The 26,086-nt window shown below is 37.3% G+C and overlaps 1 protein-coding gene across 4 annotated transcripts in view; it reads left to right on the top strand.

Annotated features, from left to right (window-relative positions):
- Positions 1-26,086, top strand: part of ARHGEF3 (Rho guanine nucleotide exchange factor 3) — a 142,091-nt gene that overhangs the window by 22,581 nt on the left and 93,424 nt on the right. For all 4 annotated transcript variants that reach the window (XM_076346300.1, XM_076346299.1, XM_076346298.1 and 1 more), the window contains one exon: positions 20,755-20,821. In XM_076346300.1, coding sequence (XP_076202415.1) covers positions 20,755-20,821 — 67 coding nt within the window. The remainder of the gene's footprint in view (positions 1-20,754; positions 20,822-26,086) is intronic.

The following is a 26,086-nucleotide window of genomic DNA, read 5'->3' as shown; positions in this document are numbered from 1 at the left end:
GCAAAAAGGAAGTCCCATAAATTGCAGATGAACACTTTTGATAGCTAGATAAAATTAATCTTATTTGCAAGGGCCTTGAATTAGTTGTTTTCTAGTAATATCTTATTGCAAAGACAGGAAATACTCTTCTTGGAAAGCTGAATAATATCCAGGGTAGTTAGCATAACCTAACAATTATGACAGACTATTTTAATAAAGCAAATAAATATTTACAAAATAGATTTAAAAAAAAAAAATCACATCTATCTTACCTAACTTTCCTAGTTTATTTAATATACTTCTCTGCCCATAAAAGGAGTAGTAGCATTGTGAAAATTGTTACGAAGGAATCATTTGCATTGGGACTTGCAGCCTGAGAGCCAGTCCCTTAAAGGAACTGGATGAAGATCCAGGAGGGCAACGTAGAACATGGAGAGGATGACTCATATCAGCTTCTGTAGCACACCCAGAAAACAGTGAGAGATGAGAACGTGCTGAAATGGTTAGAGTAAGAGCAGTCGCCAACTGCTGACTTAAGTCTCATGCACACATGAAATGGGCTTGGTAACTGAAGAAAATATGCCCCAGAGGCAAATACAAGTTTAAACATATGTTTAATCATCATGTCTTACAAAACTTGGTATGGATTGCATTTCCTCATCCTGGATGGGATCAAAAAAATCTTGACTGCTGCCTTAAGAAAGAAAGAAAAGCATTCAGCTTGTATGCTGGCCTGAATCTGAATCCCACAAGATGGCAGGCTTGATATGAAATTGAGAAAGGCTGTTTTCTCAGCCCAGCAGAGGAACAAGTTGCTCTTGGTGTTGAACTCACTGGTGACCCTCTGGTTTCTGGTTGTTCTCCTTCCCACCCCGCCATTTGCTTTATTCCGGGACTGCATAAAGAGATAAAAGCAGAGGTGAGAGTTATTGATTGCTTGTTTCAAAAGCTATCTTACTGGGATAAGGCTGCTGCTTGTAGGTAATATTTAGTGGGTTTTTTTTGCAGGGGCTTTATTTCTTCTTTTTTGGTGAAAAAAAGATCACTCTCTAGATTCCTGGATAAAGCTGTCATCTGCATTTTGTGCATGTGATTATATTGTCTCTAGGTCATACTTCAAATAATTTCTATTGGTATTACATCTCTTAAAACATTTGCTACCTGCTTGGCTTATGACTGTTGTATTCTACCTGCTTTTTCACTGTTACATGTCTCTTTTTTATTATAGCTGTTAGCCTAGGGAATTAGAACAAACATTTCTGAAATACCTAATTGGTTCCAATTCAATGTGGAGAAGCTTTTATCCAAGTAAAAGGTAACAGCATCTTTAGGCTGCCCTCAATGGTATTTTGTTTATAAATGTGTATTAGTGAATCAGCTAGTGATATGGCTTTTATACTCTGATGTACAAGTAAATGGAATGTTCACAAAGAGTGTATAGAGTGAAATATATTTAGTTTTTAAAGAGCTGAAGAATGTTTAAAAACTATAATTTTTAATTACTTTGCTGTAGGAATGGAGTATAAAAATCTATCGGTCCCCCTGTCATTAAAAGTCTCTTCTTCCTTTCTTCCTGATGGGGCATACTGATGAAATCTAGAAAAGATATTTACTAAAAATGAATGTCATTTTGGACTTTCTGTGGCAGTCATTGTCTTGGCTGGAACAGGAATTACTGGAACTGAGAAGCTGAATCTGTATCTAAAGAACCAGGCTTTCTCATTCTGGCATGGTAAGATTTTTTTTTTTTTTTTTTTAAACCCGCCCCCTGCCATGGATGAGAGAAGTGCATGCTGCCAGGGTGATAAATAACACAGTGTCCTGGTTTCGGCTGGGATAGAGTTAATTTTCTTTCTAGTAGCTGGCACAGTGCTGTGTTTTGGATTTAGTATGAGAACAATGTTGATAACACACTGATGTTTTAGTTGTTGCTAAGCAGTGCTTACACTAGTCAAGGACTTTTCGGCTTCTCATGCCCTGCCAGCGAGAAGCTGGGAGGGGGCACAGCCAGGGCAGCTGACCCAAACTGGCCAAAGGGATATTCCATACCATGGGATGTCATGCTCAGTATATAAACTGGGGGGAGTTAGCTGGGGGAGGGGTGACTGCTGCTTGGGAACTGGCTGGGCATTGGTCGGCGGGTGGTGAGCAATTGCATTGTGCATCACTTGCTTTGTGTATTCTTTTATCATTGTTATTATTGTTTTCCTTTCCTTTTCTGTCCTATAAAACTGTCTTTATCTGAACCCACGAATTTTACTTTTTTTTTCCCCCCCCCCGATTCTCTCCCCCATCCCACTGGGGAGTGGGGGGAGTGAGTGAATGGCTATGTGGTGGTTAGCTGCCTGCCGGGTTAAACCACAACACACAGGCAGGGTGATTAGGCTTGGATGACCAATGTAAATAGCTAATACTCTGTGGAAGGAGGCCTCAGCATCCCAACTCATATTTTGGTCATTTACAAGTTGAAGTTATGATTATAGTGGATGAGAACTTTTCCTCCAGTGCAATCTTGCAAACATAGAATAAATGAATTTACATAGTTTAGAACAAGGATGAAATTTGTAATCCGTCTTAGTTGGTTTTTTTCATGCTGTAGAGCCTCATCATCTCATTCAGATATGCTGCATCTTGCCGCATTTTCTTTTCCTTCTCTATTACTTTATGAAAAAACCCACAAAAATTGCAGAAATAGTAAAAATTTCTATTTGCAAAATATGAAGCATGTAACAAGCAAAGTAAAGGAAAATATTTCCTTCCCTCCTTCATAGTCTATTCCAATAATGGTAAAAATAACTTGTGGCAATAGCAAATTAACAGCGATAAGGGAGTTGTAATGTTTTTAGGTTGTCTTAATTCCCTTAATTTCCATTTCTCTACCAAAAATGTTTAACTCTGGCTAAATTAAATATACAATGATGTGATACTTGAATCATAAACAGTAAGCATTTAGTGTATATACAGAAAATCTTGCATGTTGTAGTAGAAGAGCTTTTAACTATCTGGGTTGGTGGATTACTCATTACACTATTATTTAAAGATCTCCCTCAGATGGGTTTGATCTTTAAATACTGTGTATAGTGTTAGGATATCTGAACAAGTAAGTATTTTGAGCAAGCTAACAGAGGAACAAGGCAAGGTTTTCCTATTTCTGTTTAGAGGGGCTGCAGGATATGACATTAAACAGATGATACTGGTAGTACTTATGGAAGATTTCATTAAATACATGTGAAGTTGACTGTTCTTTCTGGAGTATGCCTCTACTGCTAATCAGCCCCATCTCCATTAACTGCTATCAATACTTCAGGAACAATTAGCCCTCCAGGGACCCTTACTCATTGTGGGCAGCTGCTTACCACTTACTGCAGTTAAATCTGCCAGTGTGTTTCAGAATGCACCATTTCTGTGATAATTAAAATTTTCCAGGCCTTTGTAGCAATTATGTATCCTACAGGCTTCATTATAGCTATATTAGCACTATCACCTTTTTGACCATGGAGATTTTCTGTTGCTTCTTTAACTGGGGTGGAAAAAGTTGTCCACAAAGGCAAAAGTTGATATTTGATTTAAATCTAGTTGCCACAATCTCTTCAGTCTTGTGGTGGGTTTTTGTTTTGGTTTTGTTTTTTATCTGTACCTAGGAATCAGTTTAATACTTTTTGGTTTTGTTTTTAAGCAATATTTGGCTGATGAGCTCTAACAAAATCTTCTCTGCTCAGTTAACATGGGTTTACAATCCTCCCTCGGCCAGTACCTTTCACTGTTCGATAAAGGCACCCATGTTCAGTGGAGTGTTACAGGTTTTGTTGCATTCCATTGTAGGTGGAGTATGTTTTACTTTTAGGCTTATTTAGAAAAAGCAATAACTCTTAACTTAAACCCACTAAACAACTTGAAAATTAAACAAACAAACGAAAAAAAGCCCTCAAAGTAAAATGCAATGAAATACAAAAGTAAATACATATAAAATGTAGAATAGTGTGAATTTCTGCTAACCACTTTGAAACATCTTGATTCTCTGAGTGGTTGTACGTGCCCGTGCCTATATGAAGTGTGTCTGTGACTTTTTTTTTTTTTTTTTAAATGGAAGAAGAAAATCCCGGTGATCCACCATTGCCAACCATCTGTTTCCTGAATGCTTACCCTGCTTCTCTTTTAGAGATTCTTGTCCTTATTCATGATTCCTTTTCACTAAGACTCCAGTATCTGTTCTTGCAAACAGTCTGTTATTATTTTATACACTTGTTCAACATGTAGTACAGTTGAGCTCCTGGTTAATACCCTAATACTTATAATAAGACACTTAAACTCCTCCTCCCCCCCCCCCCCCCCAATAAGTGATTATATATTTTTAGTTAATTCTCTGACTGTAGAGGGAGCTGGTGATAAAGTTTTCAAGGAAAACAAACGTGACCTTTCTATGGGAACATTTAAACATTGTAGTATTTGGAAACAAAAGATCTGAAACAAAACACTAATTTTTTAACTTGGTCTTTCCTTGGGGGGGCAGGGAGGGAAGGCTGGAGAATATGTGAATTGGTTAAATTAACTGCATTTTCCTGTGGGCCCTGAAAATTTGTATAGGTAAGTGTTGTAAGAGAGGATGATTGGAATATGTATCTTTCAAGCTGAATACACTTGGTCACTTGCAAATCTCTCAGATACGAAAGATAGCTTTTCTCTAGTAAGGTGTCATTACATTGCCTTAAAACTACACAAGGAAATTCCCCAGCTAAATCTGTAGATTTGTTTCTTCCGACGTGGAAAAGAAAACCTGGGCTAATAGTAATAGCCCATATTAAGATCTTTATGAACAAAAACTCAGTAAGAATACATGACTAAAATAAGAACACTGCAAAATATTGAAAAATACCTGCAAATTTTTCAGAATATCTGCTTATATTTGTTAGTATTAAGAACGTGTTTTTTTCCCTGACTTTGAACTTCAATATCATTGTAAGAAGCATAAATTAAAATTCAGAAAAATTAACCTGATCTATTGGTGGGAATATAGGTACTCTGTTTCCTGCTGTGTCATTGTCTTCTCTGTCGTGTTTTGCACTCAGTGGTGAAGGCCAAAAGCTAACTGTATTTTTCTAGCTGTCCAGTTAGTCATGTCTTCATTTAAAAAATGGATTCTAAAGCTGTATTTAAAAAAGTGAATTCAATTACTACTATGCTTATGAGTGTGGAGAAGATTTTGTTTCAAAGACTCTCATTTGTCGTAGCAAATTCCACCAAAAAGGAGGACCTCTCAATTTTTCTTTCTTGGTGTCTCCCCTACCCTACTCTGTACAGAACAGTAAGATAAAGATGGCTCTATTTTGAAAGCTATATAATGTGTTTCTATTCCACAGATTAAAATGCGAGTTGTATGTGACCAGATAGATTAAAAAAAAAAAAAAAAAAGCACTCAAATTTTAAAAAAACAGAGGGGTGTCTAATGTACTGTTATAACAATTTTATTGCTGTAATTTCATTAGATATTGTTCACATCCAAAACTTTACATTGTATTATTTATTACTACAGCAGAACTCAGAAGATCTGGCAAGTTGTAACTGGGCCTGCTAAGGCATGTTTCCCTCACTCTCATAACTGTTATTTGTCTAACTTAAAACAGTAAGTGAAGTCGCAGTAAGGCAACTACAAATCAATAAGTGATTTGTATCAAAGTGCAGATAGGGAAAGTGATGATATGCTTTTATTGTACATTTGTATATAGCACCCTTTCGGTCCCATCTGTCAAATTTCATAAGGTCTTTTTTTTCCTTCCCCCAAATATCCTCCTTTTTCTCAGCTGACAACTGACCTAAGGAACTCTTTCATCTTTCTCCCCTGTGCTGTGTTGATATGAGGGCACTCCATAACGAAACAGAAAATAGTGGGAAATGTCCACCAACCTCCATACAAATGAAGAAGGAAGCAGGAAGAAAAATTAGGATTTAGGAGGCTAAATTAGTTTATCATTAAACATTGACATATATTTGCTAATCTGCTGGTTTATCATTCCTGAAATAACAGAATGATAATAAACCCCTCTAACTCTTGCCTTCCAATCTGTCAGAATATGATCTGGTGAAACTTCTACAATGATCCAGTTAATCAATGGCGATGCCTGTTTTATAGCATCTTCCTAATCAATTCTTGTAGGAGATAAAAGCTATCTAAAATTTGTTGGGCATCATATGGTTAATCCAGAGGTTAAATAGCAGCTCCTTTTCATGGTCTTTATATTCTGTGATAAAAAATAATTTTCCCTCCTTAATGTTTCTTATTTAATCTGCAACTCATCTGGCACAAGCCAACATTTGCCTGGTCACGTATTCTGTAATAGAGTACTTAATTGATTCTTTTGCATTTAGTTTCAACAGAGGTTTGAAATGAATCGTGAACTTTTCCTCGTTCTGATTTGTATTTCATTGTATTTGGAGGATGTTTTAAATATATATATATATAATGTGTTTGTATTCACCATTTACAGTGTGATTTAAAAAAAATTATTAAACACAGGGAGAGGGTAATTTAAAGGGAAGGTCCTCATATGTATTACAATGGATAGGCTGTTTAATACCTGTCCATTCAGAATCTTTTCATTTTCCATTTACTGGAGTAGGAGAGTTGTGAGGAAGTTGAATTTCTTTTGTTATTGCTTGCCATCAGGATTTTGTATGTAAATGAGAGAGTACACAATAATCTACAGAAAGATCATAGAGCACAGTGACAGGTAACTGCATTACAGGTTTTATATTTTGCACAGCAAGGGGCTGTATTTACCAACAGTATGTGAATAGAATCATAGAATCATTGAGGTTGGAAAAGACCTCTAAGATCATCGAGTCCAACCGTCGACCCAACACCACCATGTCCGCTAAACCATGTCCCTAAGTGCCTCATCTACTCGTCTTTTAAATACCTCCAGGGATGGGGACTCCACCACTTCCCTGGGCAGCCTGTTCCAATGTTTCACCACTCTTTCAGGAAAGAAATTTTTCCTTACATCCAATCTAAACCTCCCCTGGTGCAACTTGAGGCCTTTTCCTCTCGTCCTATCGCTAGTTACTTGGGAGAAGAGACTGACACCCACCTCGCTACAACAATACATGTTTATTGTTTTGTTTTTCTTGTGGGGACTATGTGTGACAACATAGGATATTTAATTTAAAAAATGTATAATGTTTTAATTCCATTTAAGGCTTAGCCAAACTTCTCTCACTTACTGGTGTTTGTCCCTTGTTTTGGAGGACTTAATATTACAATACATGGTTTCATGGTAGTTTTTTAGTATCTATATTAAGGTATTGAAAAGGTAAATTCTTCTAGCACCTGAACCATTTCTTCTTTTCCTCTTTGAAGGTTATTCCTGTATGTTTTTGCTCATAGTGTGTATGTATGCTGTGCAAGTAAGACTGGACTTTTTTGACCAGCAGTGTCCTTAAGGTCTGTATGTGTGCTTTGCATAGTTTTTGCCTGTCAACCTGAGGTGGTCTCTTTTACAGCTCCTAAATAGCTTGTTTACAACAAGACAACTGTGAAATGTCCCCTTACTCTGTACACTGCAGTTTACAAAAACTGTATACAGTAACTTTGTGGTCATAAACAGAACAGTGGTTTTTTATATTCCTCTATTAATGTGGCAACTTCGTGCAATTGAAGCAGCTGTCCCTGCCTCCTTGAGGAACACTGTCCATGAATGTTCATTCTGTTTGTTTTTCTATTAAACAGTACAGATAGGGCGTGATCATGTTTTTCTCCTACCATGCTCCTGCCTCAAGCTTTTCAGCAACTGAGTTCTACCTACAGAAACACGTAATTGTCACAAAGGGCAGGTAGGAAGATTGACAAAGGACTCTAGAACTGGCAAAAACTTGTTTTGGCTTCTGAATCCCTGGTGTCCTTATTTAAAGGAGATGGTTTTGTGTTATCAAGTTTCATCGAAGGTCTTGAGTATTATTTCCTTGCCCATTTTAACTCAAGCTGTTTTAATCAGTGATCCGAATAATGTTTTTTGTCCAGCAAGGAATCTATGACTATCTCTTTTGCCAAGGTATTGGTAGTCCCAGGAACTGTCTCATCCATCGTCATATCACAGTTGATTTAGGACTTTGCATCTGCTAGGTGAATAGATGAGGATAGTTAGTCTGGTGAAACAACAAGTTGTGTTTCCCCTGAGGAAACTGCTAACCCCTTTTCTCAGCCTAATCTAGCACTTTAGAAATTGCTCAGGTAAACAAAACTTCGGTGCTACAGAGCAAAACTTGGGATCAGTATGGATGCCTGTTGTTTTGTTTTGTTACGGACTTCACAAAGTGGAAATTTTAACAAAGCACATCAATTTCCATGGTTGCCAGTGCTAACTGCAGGAAAACAAGCTCAATTATTCAACGTACCTGTATTTATTTGAAATATCTAGAATTTCAGGTTCTTTACACAGTGACTCATACACTTTGAGATTTCTGTAAGAATGGAAAGGTTTTTGTGTGAAGCTGTTGTAAAGGTGTCATAACACCCACTTTTGATTATGTGTTATTGTCTATTAGACATTGTAATCTGGTGTGCAAAGATTTATACTCATGATATCAGAGCATGCTTACAATAAATGTCTTCTACGGTCATTTAATGCCTCAATATCATTTTAGCAATCTGTTAAATCTCGAATGCACTATAGGGCAAATTTTTATTTGCTGAGGCTTTTGCTCACAGTAGAACTCATTCATTACAAGTGTACTGCAACTGTTTACATTCTACTAGAGCAAAGATGTAACTGTTGATCAGATTTTCATTTAAAGACAACCTAAAAATACTGTAATATTTCTTTTCTGCATTTTCTTTTCACAGTGCAGTCAAGTTTAGAATGATCATCTTAAAGCTCTTTGTTTACATATCAGACACAGTGTTAATACGTATTCCTTTGTGGTTTAGGTTTAACGTTAAATATTTTTCACTTGCTAGTAATTTTAGATTTTTCTCTTGAGAACCAGCCACCTGATTTTATGAACTTTGGGAAAAATCATTGCACTTCTTTTTTCCCTGAGTAGGGTGGTTGATTCATTATGATAATTTAAAGAACACTTTTTTCCCCTTTCCATACATTTACTTGAAGAAAAAAGTTATGACATATTTTAAGTTTAAAAAACCAACCAAACAAAACCCCCCAACTTTTATCTTTCTCAGTAGGACATAAGGGGTGAGTGGGAGCTGGAAGTTACGAAACCATTTACTTTGCTTTTCAAGGTACCTAGAAAAGTCAGATTTGCAGAAAGAGATACGTGTGTGGTTTAAAGAAAGCCTAGTTTCCTGAGGAAGTGGTATATGACTGTGCTGTCTGTCTCTTGCCAGTAACTTTTCAACCCATTGCCCAGTTTCATTTTTTAAAAGATATAACAAATATCAGAGCCAATAAACTCAAGTTTTAACATAATTGTGTATGGGTGGAGGTGAGAGACCCCAATTAGTACTACCATTGTGAGGAAGGCTGCCAGAGCATAGCCATTTTATGTTCTTTTGGCAGGAGCCTGCCAGCAGATGTGTTGCTCTGAACTAACCACAGCCTCTTCACGGCAAGAGTGTCACAGAGGTAATGAGAGAGAGAGAGAGAGAGTGTGCTGAGGTGTGGGATGAAACACAGGGCCTGCTTCCACAGGAAACAAATCTTCATCAGCTCTGCCCTTTGCAGAGTCTGTTCGAGTGAGTGTATGGGGGGTAAGAGGTGGTGTCTGCTTGCAACAAGATGATGCCTCTGCTGTTATCATGCGTGCTCAATGCTATATCTCTGTTCTTTACATTCTGACTGAGATCATGAGGTCACATGCCGTGCATAGGATGTGGCTGCTGCTTCACTTAATTCTGGTGCCACCTTACTCTCTTAGGAATGAGAAAGCAGCTTCTTAGTCATTAATCTTTACCCTTAACAAAGAGCCCATACGGGAGCATCAGACTAGCGAGGCTGAGCTCTATACGTTCTTCATTGCTATGCCACTTCTTCCAAGCGATTGACTCGTCATGTCTCTGCATACCTATTCTTTCTGAGTTTGAAGTTGTCAAGGTTGGGAGATCTGCCTATAGGGCTATTAGAGTAATAATGCTGTCAATGACTTTTGCAGCATCGTTAATGTGTTTAATGCAAAAGACCCCACTTTAGTTGGACATGGGAAGAGTATTGGATGAAGTGAACTCCTTCCATATCAGTTTTTCAGAGAATCCTAGAACAGCATTTTTGATGCATTTGGAAATGAAAAGTGCTGTACTGAAAGCAAGATACTATTTTATTAATCAAGAGATATAGTATAAGTGATTGGAAAAAATCCAACAGCTTGGCTTCAGAAACATATTTCACATATTCAAAAGAAGTAGGACCATTTACCTTATGTTCCTGTCACTATGATGGCTACCAAGAGTAGTTCTGGTATCAGTGACCATAAAGGAAATGGCTAATAATTTTGCATCATCGTTGATCAAATCAACATCTGTTTGATTTCTTCCCTTGTGGTTTATGACTGTCTTACTTCAGCTGCTGTAGTAAGTAGGAATATTGTCCTTGTGTTCCGGTGCTTTCTGTATTCAGACTGAAAAAGCCTGTTCTCTTGTTTTTGTAATTAGCAAGCTTTCAGTTTTTATAATGAAATACTGCAGTGTATGTCTACTTCCTAAACCTAATTAATATATCTCTTTGAAACCCAAATACATTAGCTATCACCAAGAGTAAGAGCAAAGATAAATGTGCCCTAATTTAAATGCATGGCTTAAAAAAAGTTTCAGAGGAAACATAAGTGGTGAATGTCTTGGGAAAAAAACCAAAACCTGATGAAAATACAGAATGAAATGGTGTGCAGTTGTGCAACTGCTAACATTCAGCAGTGTAACAAAAAACAATAACTAATGAGTCTAAAACAAGTAGTTTCTGCATGTCAGATTAAATCTACCATATATTATAAACTTGTTACAAATCACGGAGTATTTTCTTGGAAAAAAATGATACTGTACTAGCTTACATGATGAGAATATGTCAGTATGTGCAAGGGCAAATAGTCCAAAAACGTTTATTTCTTTGAAAACAAATAAACTCTGGCAAACTTATGTTAAAGATTTTTCTGATATGAGTCACTGGAGCAGACTATATTATTCCTTATGGTTTTAGAAATAACTGTGGAAAAACTTCGAAGTTTCATATACAGCTGTGTTTATTTCATAGGACCTTCTGACAATCTTTTTGGTAGGTAATGTCAGTTCTGTATTAGCTTTTTTTTTTAAATGTGCTTGGGTAGGAAAGTTTTGGTATGTATGGCACAAACACATAGCAGAAGTAAATAGATTTTTGTTCACGTTTTTTGGAAGAGCAAGGTACAGCAGTGTGATCTTAGCAATATTGATAATATATTAAAATAATTAATTATTTGGGCTCTTCATTTTTTTTTTCCTAACACAATAATAATCTTAAAAATAACGTAAAGAAGCATTGGATACTCATTAGCAGTGATTTTCCCTTGATGGTGTGTACAAGTGCTGTTTCTTACAAGATTTTTCTGCTTGCAGCTTTCATAATGGCTAATTTTTGACCTTTAAGCACTTTCATTGCATTTATTTTGAGAAGCATCTTAAAACAGGTAATCTGGAATCACAGGCCTGACGTTTTGGTTTGACTTTGTCTTCTGCCTGTAACAACATACACCAGTACATTTGAAACAGATAATGGGAATGCACACTATGAGGCAAACAAAATAACATAGTTAATTACTGCACTTCCTGCTCTGACATTGTACTTCAAGCAGAGATTTCAGAAGGAAAGCAACTAAATACTTGTATTAATTAAGATAATTGATAACAAATCTCAGAAATAAGGTAAAAGAAGGATATAGGCCTTCCTGCTTCCAGGCACGGACAGACAATCTTACCTTGAAAGGGATGAGAAAATTTCCTCCATTGGCGGATCAACCCATCACTGGGCTACTTTACAGCAAAATCCCATTTCCTGTCTGATCCACTGATCTCACTTAGCATGTTAATTCCTGTTTTTGCAGGAATTGTATGAATTCGGAAGGAAAAAAAAAGCGGAGGGGGTGTATTCATCCATACAAATACATTTTATTTTTTTATATATATATATGTATGTATATATATGCATTTCTGAAAAAACTGGCTCCAAATCTCTCCTACCCATAAATGCACTTTTTAATGAATATACTTTGACCCAGGACAAAATGAAAAATATACGCTTTGAGTCATCACTGGTATAACGTTATTTTTTAATTATAGGATTCTGTACTTGTAACAAAAATTATTCTATCGAAGTTTTCTGCATGCTTTTGTAAAATGGTCTTGGGCTGAAATTACTGTAATGTAGTTAGTGTGTTTATATTGAAGAGACTGGAAAACATAACTTGTTGCTGGCAGAAGTAGAGATAAGTGAACATTTTCTGTCCTGAGTAGATATTTTGAATGGAGCTTTAATGGAACGATAGTTTCAAGCGGTTTTACTCCATTGCATTCAGGGGTTTCTATAGTAATTACTATGGCAACACTGATGCAGAAAATGTTCCCACAGGAACCCAGCTGTGAATAATAGCTAACAACTGAACACATTTTGCTTTTGCATCTCAGGTTAAATGTCCCTTCAGAAATGATGGAAATAGTGAAAGTGTGGGTTTTTTGCTTGCTTAATTGGAAGTCATTCTACTACATAAAAATCCAGATATAATGAAAGGAGTGTTTGGTTTCAGAGTACATACACCCTTTGAACATATTGCTGAAGTATCATCCCTCAAACCAATGAAGAGCGTTAGAAACGTTAGGAGTAAAATTTGGCACCAGCTTCAAATGTTTCATGTTGTAAAGAAATGTCCAATGCCAAATATGTAGTACAAAATCTTCCGCTCAGAAATTACAACTTAGCTTTTATTAACAGTATTCTTCGTTATATCAACGGGTTTACATAATTCTTGAAGATAAAACTATCCTGATAGCCTTCTGACCTCACTGTGCGATGAAGATCAAGATCACAAAAGTCACATGGTAGTGGTCAGTATTTGTTGACTTCAGTGTCTGTTTATAAATTGCCTTCAAAAACTCTTCTGATTTTTGCAGAAATAAATTTGTCAGTTTGTATTAAACAGAATATCCTGATGTCAGAGGATGCAATATTTATTGAAACTGTTTGTTGTTAAATCTAGCTGCTCTTGTACGTGTAAACTGGCCTTTGTGCATATAGGTGCCTTGTTTGTATTTATTTCACTTTTGTTCGGAATAAAGGGGAAACCAGTCTGGTGTTTATGATATGAATAAACTTCTAAACTTGAAAGCATTTTAGGGCTTGATTGGGTAGCTTTACTGTCCTGGTGTAAGACAAAATGCTTATGGAGCTCAGGGGATTTATGGCCACAATAAAAAGTCCTAATGAATTATATCCAACAAGAGAAACTAATCAATATTAAAAGGACACTGCTAATTCTTTTCAAGATCTAAAAAAATATGTTAAAGCTGAATAAGAAAATTGTGAAGATCACTTTGTTAAATATGAGGAGAAAAAAGTTTTCTAAGCCCAGGGGGCTGATAGTTGCTCTAACAGTTATTTATGCAGCTTACTAGGAATTACTGTGCAGATGGAAATGAAGATGACATGGAGATGAAATCACTGTTTTATTTGGGTTCCTGCAGTGTACAATCTGCTAATAATGCAAGTGAAAGCCTTACAAGTGAAAATGTCTTCGTAAATCTAGAAGTTGCATAGCTTGATCTTGATGACTTGTATGTATATATCACATATTGGTTTAAACTTTGATTCAGGGCCTCTTGTAGTTCATTTTGGTGCACATAACATAACTGAGTTCAAAAAAATTAAATATACTGGCGGCTTATTAAAGAAAACTGGTTGTATTGGGTACATAACTACTAAAAATGTTTGCTTGTCTACAGATGTTTCAGCTGTGAGTATCTTAAATATTTTGTTAAGCATAGTTGTGTTTATTATATCTATTGACCTTAGTAATCTAACGAACTGAAAGTGTTCTCTCCCAGGTTGCATATTCCCCTGAAAGAAAAAGGGTGTTTCACTGGGTGCTTATCTTTAAAACAGCACCCAAGGAGGGGGGGAAGGGGAATCCCAAGTCATGGTACTTAAAATTTCTAAATAAAAAGCTCTAGAAACAGGGAAAGGTTGTTTGAATAAGTTGAAGCTTTTCCCTCAGACTTGATATAATACTCTTCTTGATAGAATACACTTGATATAATACACTTCTTAATACTCTGTTCTTTATTTAACTGACAATGCTTAAAGTGTGGGAGAAGTTCTGTTGCCCGTGTTTTAGTTATGCCATTGTAAAATACTTGCTTGTGTCCTGAGCAGAGTCCCAGTATGCTGAGGAATTTAACCTTTGGTGGGATTTTTATGTCCAAGTTACTGGACTATATGTGACAAAGTAGCTAAATGGAATTTGTCATGACAGTCTGAAATCCTTTAGGCATGGCAGAAGACAGAACTAGTATAGACATGAAATTATGTGGTATAATTTGACTTTTTTGGGGGGGTGGTTACTGCATACTGAAGTTCAGTCATGGGCATGATTGCATACACTTGGGGAAATTTAGTTTATTAGCTCCAGTGATGACAGGCCTGTTACAATCTCAAGATGAGACATTCTGGTCTGTCTGTGTAGAAATTACAGGAGTGGTTCTTGTCACTCAATTTAAAATACTTCTTCATGCAAGAATAACCTTTCTCAATGAAACAGTATTCTGAAAGTTACAATCCTCTATAATTGATTGCATTTAATAAAAGCAGGTTTCCTTCCTTGACTGACTGGCTCAATGCCATATCCTTGAGAGTGAGGTGTGAAAAGTATCATACTCTTTAAAAGGTGTGCGGGAGTTTTTCACTTTTCAACACAGAAGCCTCTAAATTGGCTATAGGCTTAATGACATAACGATCTTGTTTGACATTTTTGTTAAAAACCTACATTTTTTGGCCTTTTCAGTTGAAATACAAGCTACAATGCAGAAAAAGATAAAGTTGCAAATGAAGGGATAAGGAAGTAGCAGTACAGGAGTTTTAAAATCTTATATTGGAGTGACTTGCCCCCAAATGTTACTTGTTTTAAATAACGTTGCCCTCTTTATTCAGTCCTTCTGATCTTTCTAAATGCCTGTTAGTAAACCACAGCTTCTCAGGAATTCATGTTTACCTTCAGAAAGAGAGCCAGATGATATGAATCCATGCAAAAAGGATTTTCAGAAAACACCCATTTCCTTTATCAAGAACATGATGTGATGGCACTTGAATGATCATTTTAAGGGTGTTAGTAGCTTCTCTGTAGGCTAACTGAAAATACTGTTTGGTTGGATTTCATGAACTGCTAAGAAATCCCTTGTCTGCTTTCTCTGCATGAACATTTTTCTTTCTATCTAACCAGTAAGTATCCAATCTTGCTAAACTAAGTGGATTTCCAAGTCTTAGGTTCCCAATGAGAGCTCACTTCTGTTTTGAAAACAAAATGGAATAGACTTACTCTCTTTCCTTGAGCATGAATATTGTGAGGTTTTTGCCCGGAGGCTTGCTTTTACTGACTCTCATGATGGGGGCCATTTAAGCATTGCCATCAGATCTTGGCCCCCCCCCCCCCATGGACCAGAGGATCTTATCTGGATGGCTGACTGTAGGGTGGAGATGAGCAAACATTTCTTTTTAATGAGGAGTTGTTCTCTTTGTAAAGAATACAGCATGTATCTGTGATACAGTAGTGGGATGAGGTAATGACTAAAAATTAACAAACGTTATTGCTATTTTTTCTTTCTAGTATTATTGAAATGCTATAGGAATAATTTTAGGCTGCGCATTCAAAGTGAGCCAGTGAATACTCTTTCTACTCCTAGCTTTTACAATATTCATGAAACAGTGGTATTTTGTTATAGAAACATAATACAGGGCTATCTTCTCATCCTCCCCGGCATTAATGCAGCTATACCTTTGTCAAACAGCAGAAAAGCCTGCATCCTCCTGTTGGCTAGTAGCCAGGGCTTTCTGTTTCAGTTGTGAACAGACTTCACATACGTCAAGGTGGATGCTTTTATAGTAGTGTATATCAGATTTAATTTATTGCGTTAACCTGCAGTAGTTACAGATGAAGAAATAAATTAGGTTTAAAGCTTTAAATCAAGCCTGTATTTCTTCAGGAGATTAAATGTTACATCATTAAGAATATCTGATTTTTAGATCAAAATGTAGAACTTTACTTGGTCTTCAGATTTTTTTTCCCTCTTTCATAAAATTAGTATTAATTTTTACAGGAAATTAATCAAATGCAGAAATGAAAAAAATGCATCTTGTAGCTTCTTTGGGTTTTGTTAGTGATGGGATATTTTACAGTGCTGTACATTGATTCATAGTATAAATAAACATGTTCTGAAAAAAGCATGGGAAAAGAGTAGGTGTGGGACAGCTCACTGGTACATGTACCTGCTTCAGTGATGCAGGCTTTCATCTGCGTATATCCAGATTCACAAGGGCTGTTTTTCTTTCTTAATACGTTTATGACACATAGTTCATGATAGTAGGACAATAAAAGATCATGTTAGTAGTCAGGAAGTCAGCCCAGCTAGTAAAAATCAGTCATCTGTTTTTTCTTTGGTGGTTATTTTTTGTTTCTGTCAAGGTAGTAAGTGTTCAGTCTTGCTCATCTTAGTGGCCTCCCATGGGAGCTTGAAAAGCTCACATCTGCAGGATTGGACTTGGGTAAATCCAACATACACACAATCTTTATGAGATGCTTTGTCTTTAGGAAGAAAAGTGTATCAAGTAAACTCTCCGTATGAACTTAAAACTTTTCTGAGCCAAATTCTACTGTATTAGATTTGTCTTTTTCCTTCTGGAAAATAAATGAAATTTTCTACAATCTCCTTTTAGTGCCAAAATGCACAGGCCTAGTATAGAAGAGAAATAGTAGTTGAGATTTCAAGTGGAGGAGTCAGTGTTTTTTATTAAGTAGGTCAAACCATGGGGTTTTTTCTGCTTTTAAAATCAGTACCAAAGGTACATTAATTTATTGTTATTCATAACTTAAAACATCTAAGAATTAGTATTGTTCAAAACTATTGTTCAAAAGTAAAATGCTCTTGCATATCTCAGGCTTCACCAAGTAAACCACTTGGAATTTTTTTTTTTGTGTGTAATTAGTATCACAAATATCCCAGTGTGTTAAAATAAATGTGCTTTTATGAACAGTATATTAGTGTACACTTTTGATAGTTTGAGCAGATGACATTATAAAGAAGAGTTCTGAACAGTAAGTACTATTTATTATTTAACAGTATCTTTGTAAAATATTCACAGCTGTAGTAACAACCTTTATTTTTGCAGATTGAAAAGAATTTTTACTTAGCACAGCTTGTCTCTAAGTGGTTTGAGCTTTCCGTTTATTATCTGAGTATTCATGTAGATTTGTGCAATACGCTTTTATCTTCAAACAGATGTAGCAGCTGAGTATTTTAAACAAAACATACACAGTTTGGATATTCATATCTAAAAAAATACCATTGTAGTCAGTGATTCTGTGTGCAGAAAGACTGCAGGATCAGATGAAGATCTGATCTGTTACTCTCCTATCAAAGTGTAACATTTACTGGTTATTTCAAAAATAGAATTCTTTGACAGTTTTGTAGCTTTATGTTTTTCTATACCAAAATGGCAATTTGGTATTTTAATAGTTTTATAATACAGACTGGCTGTTTCTTAATTAGCTTATATACTGCTGCAATTCAGAAAAAAATTATCCAGTAAACAGAATGTTCAGAAGTAACAGCAGTAGTGCCCTGTAGAAAAAAAGAGCAAGACATTAATTTAAAAATGTATTTGAAAAAATCTGCAGTACTCTAATTCTTTTTCAGTACAGTTCTCACTGATGTTGACAGTTGGGAAGACCAAGAGATCAAAATAACTTTAAGATAGTGAAGGACTGAACTGAAAGCTGTAAATGAGGTCTCGTTTTTGGTAGAACTATATTTTGTTACTTGAGGTGCAGTTGAGAACCAGAACTTGTATTTTACTTCATTTTGATTTAGGGGTGTGTTCAGCTGAAAAATGCTGGTTCAGAATGGTGGTCATAAACAATTTATGAGTATGTTTAGCATAGATCATTTCTAGTTACGGGAGCAGTGAGATTTCTAAAACAGTCTTTCAGTAAGATAGTAGGACAGTACTTTTGCAGTTTTAACACCTTAGTAAGTCTGAGACGGGCTATATGAAATGGTTGCTTGTAAATTAGACTTGATGTATTCACTGTGTGCCAGCCTTAAACTTTGAATACCCCTGATAGAATAGAAAATAGGGAAGTAATAACCAGGCCAGATGCATAAAAGTGAAAGTTTTTGAAGAAATTATTTAAGGTATCCCATCGGGTGGTAAATGAGTGTAATGCTTCAGCCTGATTTCCGCTCATTAGAAGAGCACTGCACACATTGGGTGAAAAAACAATTTGCAAAGAATTATGTTACACCCTGTATGTATCAGATCGGGCCAGTAAGTCATGGAGGAACACACCGTAACTTCGATATGTTTCACTACCTTTTTAATTAACTCCTTTTGGTAAAACTGGCTTGTTTCATTAGGCTGCTGCATTTAAGGCTCTTCAATAACAATACAATAGTATTAAAAAGAAAGGAGTTAGCATACCATTGTGAATAATAGTTGTTCATTCTCGCCAAAATGAAGTAAGGTTCTTGACTGATAAGATAAGGAGGGAGGATACCTATTATGAAAACTGGCAAAATATAGATTTAATATTGTCTGCTCTCTATAAAGACTGGCAGTTGTTCTGTAGCCTGGGATGCTTTCAGTGAATAAGAAAGTTACAGATTGATGGTAACAAATGGTTAGTCATCAGTCGTCTTCTAGTGGTTGGCCTTCAGTTTAGTGTAGATGAATGATACAACAAACTTAATGTTTATTACAGAGTTCTCAGTTCTTGATACAGGATGATTGTGGGGAGAGATAATTTTTAATGAAGTTTTCATTTCCTTTGTAACTGTTGTCTAAACTATCATAAATCCTGATATATGGAAGTTGAAATGTCTTTTGTTTCTCCTATATTCAGCTTAATTAAAATAGAACTAGTGCAATTCTTAATAAACTCGGAAAATAAATGCATGAACAGCATTAAAATATCAAAGAAAAGAATGTGGAAACGTAAGTTTAAACATGAGATTTTTTTGGAAGGTGACTAAGGAGCACAACTCTATAGAAAGCTCACAGTACTTTTTGGAAAATCTGACTGGTTCTAGTGTGAGATCATCTGTGAATAAAAAGGGTGCAAAACACTGTTAGGACAATTGATAATCTGTGTTACTTGCTCTTCTTAATCACATTTTTCTCTTTTCATAATGCAGTTCCAGTTCCAGTGAGGCTTTTGGGTTTTCCAGTTTCATAATATTTTAACTTGGAAAGCTGTAGTAGGAGGGTTTATTAGTGGGACAGTCTTTAACACTAAAGTCTGTGATGTATGCTGCCTTGTGCTTTTTTTTTTATTGACTTTATCAATGTGCTTCAGATATTTATATTCTTTCTGGTTGGCTGGCTGGTAGAGTGAAAAACTGAGAAGATTTACATCTCAACCTTTGATGTTACAAAAATGACTCAATTGTCATGATTATCATTTATTATTTGCATTATGTTGGCATCTGAAAATGTCTACTGTGATTACGGCTCTATGATGTGTTTTAATGCACATAATAAGAAAAATGTGTGTACACCAAACATTTTACACTGGAATAGAGAAGTCAGAAAAAAGACAGAGAGAACTATTGCTATCCTCACTCTACAGAAAAGAAACTGGGGCATGGTGTGTTGGAGTCCTTCAGGAACTATAAGCAGCAGGAACGATTCCTAGATCTTTCATGTGTTAGTCCAGTGCTTTAACTGCAAAACATCTGCCCTGTTATTGTTGGATGGTGGGGTTTGACAGGCAGCCATTTAATTTGCTATTTTTTTAACCAAGTTTTTGTATTCCTGTTACTATTTGTGATTACTTCTGTAATCTGTATAATTGCATGGTTGGAGTCGCAGTGTGCTCGGCACTTAGGTGCCGCCACCAAATTATTTGTTGGTTTGGTCAACTTAACAGGTCAGTCAATCTGTGATCTGACTTCATGTGTAAAATCTCAGCAATGTTTGCCTACCTTTGTAAAGTAATTTACGATCTTACTGGTGAAGAGCACTTATTAAGAGTGAAGTGGAGAATGTTACGGTTACTTTTCAGAAATAATTGTACAGCGATAATTATAGGGTAGGAGAAAGGTTTTGCAATGAGTGAAAACTGGAGTCAGCCTCTCTAGTTTTTAGCGTCACACAAAGGTATGGCTAGCTTGCTTTACGTTGGTACTTTGCGTAGCTTCACTGTTCGGATTAAAGGCTCTTTAGTGTCCCAATCTAGAACAGCTGGCAGATTGCACCATCTTGCATCACATGACATAATTGCAGCTTCATAGACCCACACGGTTCAGGTCAGGGTTGTCTCTGCTTGTTGAAAATCAGTAGGAGTAATAAGTTGTTGTCAGACATCCAGTCAGTGCATCCCTGGAGGCTTGTAAGGCTGCCATGCCCCTTAGCTCTCAATCTGAATTAAAACATTTAACTAAACTGAAGAGAGAAACCTGTCAGAAGTACAGCCAAGGAAATCTAAGGTGTCTTAGTACTTGAAGCCTGTGTTTTTCTTTTCTCCCCCCATTGTCACTCCATTACTGATGTAGAGAATATGACAGCTGAAAATGTAAATACTTTGCCTTGTCTCATCTTGCAGGCCGAAACAACAGCAACAGAACAATTTTTCCTTGTTTCCTTCTACCAAGGGCTGGAATTTCAGAGGGGTAAGTTTGGTATTGTTTTGTTTATACTCTGTAACATTCCCTCCTGCTTCATTCTGTTGCAGTGTAACTGTCATTAAAACATGATCTGTGAGTACTAAAATTATGGCAAAACAATTATAAAATGGAACTTTTTATTTTGTGACCTCCTAAAAGGCTTTCTAAAAAAACAGCTTTTGTTTATGTGATTGGCTGACTTATTATGAGTGGTGGGGGAGATAATTTAATGTAAGTGGGTTAATGTACAGTGTGATTTAAATAGAAAAAAAATTTGGTGTGTTTCATATCTGAAAGTAAATCAGAAAAACTGAACTGGAATGTACTAGTTTTTAAGTACTCATTTAATATTGATATTTGTAAAGTTACTTATTGAAAGCTTGTATATATGAATTTTGCAGAAGTACAGTTGGAGAATGATAACAAAAATTACATGGATTTCTTACAAGGTGGAAGGGACTAGGTTTTATTTCTGTTTGGTTGGCTGAGGAAGGAAATACAGAAGCATGTGTGTTCTCCCAGTAACCGAGTGAAAAGGTACATGAAAAAGCAAAGCAAGTGAAACTGAGAACCTTAGTATTTGCTGGTAGTATCAGAAGCTTTTATTTGTGTCTGCTTCAGGTTTCAGAGGTGTACTTCTATGCAGATTAATTCTTTCAAATAGTTGTATTGTACTCTATGACCTGTGAAGCCTTCTATGCCATTTGTTGAAAAACTTAATGTGCTGGTGGCGGTGTTCAAATGGCAGTGGTGTGTTTGCCATGTGTGTGAGTACTGTAGCTTGGGACACAGTCTAGGAGGAGGAGTAGTCGCTGCATGTTGTATCTAAGTCATAGTGTTACTGCAACCTTTAGGTCAAAGGAAGGTCTTTTCTGCCTTGCAAACTTAATTTGGTGTAATAAACAGTAAATTACCATTACCCATAATCTGGACTGACTTATACTGAATCTAAAGAGTTCAGTTTTGTATTCAGGAGAGCATATAAATGAGTTTTCTCTGAGCTTCTTCCAACAAAAGATTTAAGTAGAAAGACATTATTTAAATGCTTTGCTGAAAGGGTAAATGGCATTGATAAGTTTACTGGTCTGTGTTCGTCATAATATGGTAAACTTCATTAAAATGAAAAATACTTTTCACAATATCTTATACTGACTCTTGCATTCTAATCTGATATTTTAAATAGAGCATCCGCTATTGTTTACTGTGAGCTTTTCATTTTCACCGTTTATTTCTTACATTGCACCACAAAACTACAGGGATGAAGTTGTCAGAATTACTGAGAAAATAGTTCCTTCACAACAACACTGTTGAGAATGCAAGGAAAATACCAACAGCCTCTAATCTGTAGATTAGTTATACATTTCAGAGCCAGTTTAAAAGTAAAATTGACTCTAGTAGTTCTCCGAATTCTCAACTATGCTGGAAAAGTAATCAAGGAAGAAAATTGTAGGTATGAAAATAGTAGGAAGAGTGTTATAGGTATGAGTTGTAGCTGGAGAAACAGTGGTCCCAAGTTCAGAGAGCAATAGCTCAATGGGAGTAAGGGTCTGGGCTTGGTAAGTGTGGCAGCATGAAGTCAGTGATCCAAGCTGCATGGCAGAGGTGGACTGGGCTAATACACGAAGAACAGAGAACTGGGGGAGTAAATAACTTTGGAATCGAGAAGAAATCAAGAACCTTAAAGGGGATAGGAGTAGGTAGTTTTTATAGCCTGATTAGAGAAAACAGGCAGCGAGTAAAGGATCTTCAGACTGCTTCTTTCATGTGTGGAAATGAAGATCTGTGGGAGTTGTCTGCCACCTTATTTTTACGGAACTTACGGGACACTAACACAGATGTCAAGTTCTATAGTTGTAATATTTCATAGAAAGCGTAGTAATTGGCAGTTGGAGTTAATTTTTTGAAATAAACTACTACATCAAGGGAAGAACCTGTATCAGTTGTTCACTTGATCTGTTTAGATGCTGAAACCATGACAGCTGAGCACTGGACAAGAGAGCTAAGTCTCTGTTGATGTTTGCCATGTGTCAGCATTAACTTTATTTTGATGGATGGAAAAATTGCATTATGAAAAGCCCAATGAGCAGACTTGAAGTCACAAAGGTTTTCATACAGATGGTGAATGATAAAAGGTTAACTTTGATGTCTTTTTCTCAAACAGGAATAAAACATTACTGGGTAAAAGAACAAAATCAATGTTGACAGTGGAGCAGTGCCATGCTTGAGTATAATAAACAAAGCTCTGGAGCTGACTTATTCATAGCAGAGATGTGTAAAAAACCACAGCTTTCTATATTACTGACTATAATACAGGATCATTTCAACAGTTGCAAAAAATAAGAAAGTGGTTAAGCACCAAATTGCAATGTTGTGTTCATCTACCTATTCTCACTTTGCAGTCAGTTCACTGGTTTTAAATGTCTCTGTATCATGCTGATAAAGTGAGCATGTTAAAGCATCCTTGAACATCCACCACCGTAAACCTCGAAGTAAGATAAGGAAGGCCCAGATGCTAAACATTTACCAAAAAAACTCCTCTGCACTTCTCTCTTCCTCTTCTTGCTTAAATATATTTTATCAGAAGAAGCTTTTTTCCGTGTTGAGCAGCTCTGTTGAGCCCCATGGTTAGAGATCATATTTAATTTTCTCAATGGGGATTTCCATGTCAAGATGATATCATTTATGTGTTTCTACCAATGCTGTTGTTTTTAGATAATGGTAGCAGTTACTTCCAGAACTTTGGGCAGTGTTTAGGTATCAGTGGGAAGAATCCTGTTTTAGATGAAATTTAGGCTTAAAGTTACTGAGCTGTGCAATTTCTCTGCTATATGCTCCTTTTGCATATACGTATGAGGCATCAGGTTAATTTGGTCTTTGAAGAGATTGTATAGTCAGGTGTCCAGCAAATAGAGTATTTTAGAGGGAAGGTATTTGTAGTGAGAATTGTAATTTCAGAGGAAGAAACACAGAACCTGTGGAGACAAGAATATTGCAAACTGGAGGGACAGTGTATTGGGAAAACCAGAACATAGGAGATTAGGTGGTAGATGTGGTGCTTGGAGTAGAAAAGGAATAAAGCAAAGGACGGTACTGGGTAGGAAGGTACTGGGTATAGGATTGGAGAGGGAAAGAGGAGGAAGCTGCAACTTGGGAAGAGGGATAGTCAGGATGGGGAAAGCAAGGAACAGTGAAAGAGGTAGTGAGAGAGTGGAGAGGGATGAAGTATGGAAATGGAGGAAAGCTAGTGAGGGTGAATGCAGAGAGATGGAAGTATGGAGTGGAGGCTGAGGTCTTCTATAAAACACGACAGGTTTATCAGTTCAGCCTTTGCAAATACTGACTCTAGGACGATAAAGATGCCATGTAGGTAGGGAGCAATTTGTGGCCAGGGCTTGGTAAGGAGAAGAGGCGCGAATACCTCATGGGATGAGGCAATTCAGAGGCAGGTCAATAATGTACATAAAGAAAAGAACAGCACAGATCTTAGCACAGAGATTGGTATTAATTCTATTTTTGCTCTCTCTTCTGGTTGCCATTAACTCTCACTCTTTTTCTTCTTCTCATCTCTATGCCACCCTTCCCTTAAAACCTTGATGCAGATAGAAGGCTTTCCTCAGCACTGCTGTTTGGTGCTTATACAAAAGAGTCAGCAGTTTAATATGCTGCTCCTAGTGTCTATGGAAATAATGTGTTATGTTGCCATGTAGGGTGGGGGAACAGTTTTATTTAATAAAGCATCCCATCAAATGAAGTTTACATTTGTACAATCATGCACGTGCAGTTAGAAGATGTCAGGATTAAAGCTTCCGTGGTTGTTTGCTACTTATGAGACAGTCTTGAGTTACACACTTGTGTTCCATAGTAAGAGTAGTCAGGATTATTTATAAGAAAGTTCTGAATTCAAGACGACTAAGAATCTTTCCTGAGGAGTTTCAGATTTCAGCTTCTTTATCTGTCTCCTCTCCTGTTCCCTTAAAATCAACCACTTTCTGTTTTTGCCAGCAGGATAATTTTCTAGACTGCCTTAGTTATGTGAATGGTGGGCTCATGTTACTGAAATTAGAATCATAGAATCATTGAGGTTGGAAAAGACCTCTAAGATCATCGAGTCCAACTGTCGACCCAACACCACCATGTCCACTAAACCATGTCCCTAAGTGCCTCATCTACTCGTCTTTTAAATACCTCCAGGGATGGGGACTCAACCACTTCCCTGGGCAGCCTGTTCCAATGTTTCACCACTCTTCCAGTAAAGAAATTTTTCCTCACATCCAATCTAAACCTCCCCTGCCGCAACTTGAGGCCATTTCCTCTCGTCCTATCGCTTGTTACTTGGGAGAAGAGACCGACACCCACCTCGCTACAACCTCCTTGCAGGTAGCTGTAGAGAGTGATGAGGTCTCCCCTCAGCCTCCTTTTCTCCAGGCTAAACAACCCCAGTTCCCTCAGCCGCTCCTCATAAGACTTGTTCTCCAGACCCCTCACCAGCCTCGTTGCCCTTCTCTGGACACGCTCCAGCACCTCAACGTCCTTCTTGTCGTGAGGGGCCCAAAACTGAACACAGTATTCGAGGTGCGGCCTCACCAGGGCCGAGTACAGGGGCACCATCACTTCCCTACTCCTGCTGGCCACACTATTTCTGATTCAGGCCAGGATGCCATTGGCCTTCTTGGCCGCCTGGGCACACTGCTGGCTCATGTTCAGCCGGCTGTCGACCAGCACCCCCAGGTCCTTTTCCACCAGGCAGCTTTCCAGCCACTCTTCCCCAAGCCTGTAGCGCTGCATGGGGTTGTTGTGACCCAAGTGCAGGACCCGGCACTTGGCCTTGTTGAACCTCATACAACTGGCCTGGGCCCATCGATCCAGCCTGTCCAGGTCCCTCTGCAGAGCCTTCCTACCCTCGAGCAGATCAACACTCCCGCCCAACTTGGTGTTGTCTGCAAACTTACTGAGGGTGCACTCGATCCCCTCATCCAGATCATCGATAAAGATATTAAACAAGACCGGCCCCAGTACTGAGCCCTGGGGAACACCGCTCGTGACCGGCCGCCAACTGGATGTAACTCCATTCACCACAACTCTCTGGGCCCGGCCGTCCAGCCAGTTTTTGACCCAGCGCAGAGTACACCTGTCTAAGCCGTGAGCCGCCAGCTTCTCTAGGAGAATGCTGTGGGAGACAGTGTCAAAGGCCTTACTGAAGTCCACGTAGACCACCTCCACAGCCTTTCCCTCATCCACTAGGCGGGTCACCTGGTCATAGAAGGATTCTTT

Source organism: Aptenodytes patagonicus, chromosome 8 (assembly GCF_965638725.1).
Source record: "Aptenodytes patagonicus chromosome 8, bAptPat1.pri.cur, whole genome shotgun sequence".
Classification (NCBI taxonomy): Eukaryota; Metazoa; Chordata; class Aves; order Sphenisciformes; family Spheniscidae; genus Aptenodytes; species Aptenodytes patagonicus.
This window is presented reverse-complemented; position numbering and strand designations above follow the sequence as displayed.